Source organism: Salpingoeca rosetta (genome assembly GCF_000188695.1).
Source record: "Salpingoeca rosetta unplaced genomic scaffold supercont1.31, whole genome shotgun sequence".
NCBI classification, from domain to species: domain Eukaryota; class Choanoflagellata; order Craspedida; family Salpingoecidae; genus Salpingoeca; species Salpingoeca rosetta.
Genome location: NW_004754903.1, coordinates 55,361 through 60,368, shown reverse-complemented (window position 1 = coordinate 60,368; position 5,008 = coordinate 55,361). Strand labels below are relative to the sequence as shown.

General features: G+C 56.0%; 1 protein-coding gene across 1 annotated transcript in view; it reads left to right on the top strand.

Annotated features, from left to right (window-relative positions):
* The first annotated feature begins 56 nt into the window (after positions 1 to 56).
* Positions 57 to 5,008, top strand: part of PTSG_09690 (uncharacterized protein) — a 19,668-nt gene continuing 14,716 nt past the window's right edge. Inside the window, exons 1-15 of the mRNA XM_004988987.1 lie at positions 57 to 124; positions 306 to 369; positions 627 to 715; positions 985 to 1,041; positions 1,250 to 1,354; positions 1,632 to 1,735; positions 1,950 to 2,011; positions 2,325 to 2,404; positions 2,703 to 2,855; positions 3,169 to 3,291; positions 3,590 to 3,634; positions 3,868 to 3,939; positions 4,092 to 4,217; positions 4,460 to 4,566; positions 4,762 to 4,858. Of these exons, the coding sequence (XP_004989044.1) occupies positions 89 to 124; positions 306 to 369; positions 627 to 715; positions 985 to 1,041; positions 1,250 to 1,354; positions 1,632 to 1,735; positions 1,950 to 2,011; positions 2,325 to 2,404; positions 2,703 to 2,855; positions 3,169 to 3,291; positions 3,590 to 3,634; positions 3,868 to 3,939; positions 4,092 to 4,217; positions 4,460 to 4,566; positions 4,762 to 4,858 (1,320 nt within the window). The 5' untranslated portion in view covers positions 57 to 88. The remainder of the gene's footprint in view (positions 125 to 305; positions 370 to 626; positions 716 to 984; positions 1,042 to 1,249; positions 1,355 to 1,631; positions 1,736 to 1,949; positions 2,012 to 2,324; positions 2,405 to 2,702; positions 2,856 to 3,168; positions 3,292 to 3,589; positions 3,635 to 3,867; positions 3,940 to 4,091; positions 4,218 to 4,459; positions 4,567 to 4,761; positions 4,859 to 5,008) is intronic.

The following is a 5,008-nucleotide window of genomic DNA, read 5'->3' as shown; positions in this document are numbered from 1 at the left end:
ATGTGTGTGTGTGTGTGTGTGTGTGTGTGTGTGTGTGTGTGTGTGTGTGTGTGCACAGCACATCATCAACGGCAGCCCGTTGCGGGATATGCTCATCATCCCAAAGGATGATTGGACCATCGAGGTGTGGATGCACGAACTATCTTGTGCATCACTGTAAATGTGTGCGTGTGCGTGTGTGTGTGTGTGTGTGTGTTCGTGTACGTTTTTGATATGGCGTTCAACCCGTTTGCGCCTCTCATTGCCGTCTCCACTCAATCACCACCATACCCGTGTCCTCGTATCATGTCCGCCCACACCATCAGCGCCAACGCCGCCGCTTCCGCACGGCCGATCAGCCCGTCCCTGCCATCCTCCTTGGAGACGATAGTGCGTACACCCACCCACTTCATGCCATTGCGATCTGTGGCTCAGCGTGGTTGTGGTGGTGTCGGTTTGTTTCGCGTGCTTGTTCCTACACCTGTCTGCACTGCACGTATCTGATTTGAGCGTACACATAAACACACACACACATAAACACACACATGCGCACTCCGATCCCCTCACTGTCATACACACACACATCCTCTCCAACCACGTGTCACCCCTCTCAAAACAATTTCAACAATGTTCACACGTGCACACAGGGGAGGTACCTGATGGGGTGCGCCAGTGTGCAAAGACGCTGACCCGCGACCTCCACCTCCTCGTGAAGAAGTTTGCTCGCCTTACCCAGGTCGGACACACGCCATGGGGTGGACCGCAGCGGTAGTGATCTGGCTTTTTGAAATGGCATTGGGGGTCCGTGATGGCGTTGAAAGCAGTGTTTGGTGGCAGTGTTGTTGTTGTTGTTATTGTTGTTTATGGTGGTGTTGTTATCGTTCTCCATCTCTCGCACTCTCGCACTCTCGCACTCTCACACCGTTGCCATGATTGTGGCTGTCTGTTCCATCATCACCACCATCATCACCACCATCACCACCGTGATCACGGCCATTGTTTTAGGATCCCGCCCCTTCCCGCCGTCAGCTCTCGGAGAAGCTCCTCAGCCACGAGTTCCCGGTGCGTGTGTGTGTATATGCGCGTGTGTGCGTGCGTGTGGTTGTGCATGTGTTTGTGCTCGAGTGCGGGGATGTAAGTACACTTGTGCCCCCAGTGTTCTTCTCACCTTCGCTCCCAACCACACCCCACTCACGAATCCATCCATCCATCCATCCATCCATCCATCCATCCATCCATCCATCCATCCACCACGGCAACTGATCACCAGGTTGACCAGCCGGCCACTGCGAGTGTTCGCAGCAGCCGCACCCCCGTTGTCACCACCCGCTCCACCAGTGCTCTGCAGGGCAAGCGCGCATCCGTCGTCTCAACGGTGGGCAAAGCCTGTATGTGTGTGTGGGGGGATTGTCATTGTGGTTGTGATAGGGGTGGTGGTTGTGATAGGGGTTGTGGTTGTAATTGTGGTTGCGGTTGCTGGTGCTGCCATGGTGCAGTAGATGAGAGTCACGTTTGGATTCTTCCGTTCTCCCGTGTTGTATGTTGTGTGGAATGACGTTGACACAGTGGTTTTGATGTCCAACTGAACAATGCAGTCCATCTTGTTGCCTCGTTCACACTCACCATATTACCACCACCATCACCACCGCCAGTCGTCGTCGGTGTCCAAGGAGGAGCTGGTGCAGGAGAGCGAAGATCTCGTGCGGGAACTGCTGGACGACGTCACAGTTGCGCGCAGACGCAGCCTCAGGCAGAGGTGATGATGGTTGCACCTCTGATTGGTAGTGGTAGTGGTGGTGCTGTTGCTGCTGCTGCTGTTCTTGGTGGTGGTGGTGGTGGTAAGCCAGTGTTGTCTCGATCACTCCTGTGACCGCTCGTTTCAACAATGCATTTTGGCTGTGAGCAGCTCCTCTCACGTGCATGTATGCACATCTTCTTGTTTGTTTGCACATCCTTGCGTGCGTGTACAGGTCGAAGGATCGCGTGTGCATCCTCCACGCCGCCAACCACAATGGCGCCTGCACAGCCCGCGGTGCGCGCACACACACACACACACACACACACACACACACACACACACACACACACACACGCACGCACACACACACACACACACATATGCACACAAGACCACACATGCCGACACGTGCTGATACATGCAGGCGGTGGTATCCTGCTGTGCCGTGCCACCCCAATACCACGAACTCTCCACCATCACACCGTGTCTCCCACCCTTTGTTTCCACATCATAACCCCCCATCAAACGCAACTCTCACCCGATCTCTCACCTTTTCCCTTCACACCACGATGACACCACCACCACCGCCCTGACCACTGGGCTGCAGATTCACCGCCGGAGTTTCCCCTCACGCGACTCGGTGACGACGTGCACCCGCTCGCCCCAAAGTTCAGGCACCGCTTCATGGTGCGTGGCGGTGGTGATGATGCATGGATGGTGGATGGAGTGAGAGGCGGTTGTGGTGGTAGATTGATCCGGCAACGGTTTTGGTGGCGGTGACGATGGTGTGCATGGGTTCTACACACACGCTCACTCCCTACCACGCGCGTGCCTGCACTCACTTTCACACACACACACACACACACACACACACACACACACACACACACACACACACACACACACACACCACACACACACGCACACACACACACACACACACACACACACACACACACACACACACACACCCTCTCTGTGCCAGGTTGACGTGCACGGGATGGGCCTGCGGGAGTATGTGATTGAGCCGTTCTTCACCACCGTCTATCTGTACGACACGTCTGCGCATCAGCGCGTCAGCGAAGTCTTCAGCTGCGATCTCAACGAAGAAATGACAATTGTCCTTCTCCAGGACCAGGTGCCCACGACGTGTTGTGGATGTTGTTTGTGTTGTGTTGTGTATGTTTTTGTGTTGCGTGTGTGCGTGTGCGTGTGCGTGTGCGTGTGCGTGTGCGTGTGCGTGTGCTGTGTTGTGTGCGTGTGCGTGTGCTGTGTTGTGTGCGTGGAATGAACAATAGCACGTGTGTGAGATGCATTGCCCTTCATGCGACTCCACAGACGTCCCATCTGACCACCACCACCACCGCCACCACCACCACCACCACCATTACAATCCCCTTTGCCTCCCCCCCCGTCTGCAATGAATGTCCCTCCACCCCCCTGCCCACCAGCGACCCGAGCTGAGCACCCAGCGCGGGATTGCTGCTAACTGCCGCAACGGCGTGTTCTCCCTCACCCGTTTCCGCCAGCACAAGGAGGCCGAGTCCGTCTTCATCGTCGTACGCGTCGACAAGGTCGCAACCCGTGGTGGTGGTGGTGATTGTGGTGGATGACTTGTGCGTGTGTATGTGTGTATGTGTGTGTGTATGTGTGTGCGTGCACGTACGTTCGCGTTGGCTGTACAAGGATGCAAGCCATCACACAGCTCAACGTTGCTCACATCACCCTCGCTCCATCTTTCGTACCTCCCTCCGTTCTCCCTTCTCCCTTTTCCCCCTTTGCCTCCCCCGTTCTTCCTCCTCTCCCTCTGCTTCTCCCTCACCACCGCGATTGCCAACATGTATGGTTTTGTTTGTTGTGGTCCGCGTGCAGGTGCTGGATGGCGACGTGAGCAAGTCGTGGGACCTCTACTCAAAGGTGTGGACCTTCAATGCACTGCAGATCACCACACGCTTGAGTCCAATCTGCATTCGCGCTCGCTTTGCCCGGTTGCTCGGTGTGCCGTCACGCGAAAGAACAAAGCAACAAATCAAATTGTCGCATGCATTGCCCATGTGCAAGCTCCCATGGCTCACATTCGCGCCAATCAACCCGCTCCACCACCACCACCACCACCACCACCACCGTGGATGGGCAATGTGACTTGGCAGCTTGCACAGCAGGACGAACCCGAGGCACGGAGTCTGGACCGCGCACGCGAGGCAGCACAGCGCGCTGGCAAGGTGGGGGCACATGATACAGTGGTGGTGATGGTGTACTGCTTCGTGTTGGTGTCTCTCTTTCATGCCGTTGTTGCTTTGATTGTCGTTTGATTAGCGTCCCTTGCTCACAACATCAATCACCCCTTCAACCACCACCACCACCATACCATCAGCGTCTTGGCAAGTTCCAGACGCCGTTTGCGATTGGTGCCACACCGCTGCAGAGCGCTGTCGATGCCTGCAGGCAACACACCACTGTCGACCTGGACCTCTGGGCACTCCACGCAGACAAGCTCAAGGTGAAGAACAAGACATGTGGAGGAGGAGGAGGGGGTGGTGGTGGCCTGTGACAAGGGATGCCACTCATTACAACAATGCAGACCAACCTGTGTCAAAGGTGACAACCCGCACTGCTGCTACCAATGCCGCCACCATTGGTTTCACCAACAGCACCACCACCACCACTAACACAATCAACCTGCCACTGCCTTACTCTCCACTCACCAACATCACCACCAACCACCATTTATCACCACAACAGGACGAGGACATGAGCAAGCTCGTTGTTGAGATTGGGCGGAGTGGTGATGCAAAGGCCAAACGCAAGCGGCTCGGAAAGGTTGCACGCCTCGCCGTCACACAGATCACGTGCGTGATGATGGTGGCGGTGATGGTGGTGCTGGCGGTGGTGCCCTGAGATCGGTTTTGTGTGTGTGTGTGTGTGTTTACCGTGTAGTGTGATGGTGGATGTGCCCGTGTTCGTCACTGCGTTACACGACATGTGTGCCACCTTCAGTGATGTCTCACTGTGTCCACGCTCACTCCGTTGTGTCGAGTTGTCAGGAACGATGGGCAGTTGCCCAAATCGCTGCTGACGTCATCGCTCCTCCGCGTTGCGCCGTTTTCAAACGCACAGGAGCATCTCGCCATCGAAGTCGAGGTGAGTGAGTGTGTGTGAGTGTGTGTGAGTGTGTGTGAGTGAGTGTGTGTGCGTGTGTGCATGCGTGTGTGTGAGTGTGAGTGTGTGCGTGTGAGTGTGAGTGTGTGTGTGTGCGTGTGCGTGTGTGTGCGTGTGTGTGCCGACGTGTAG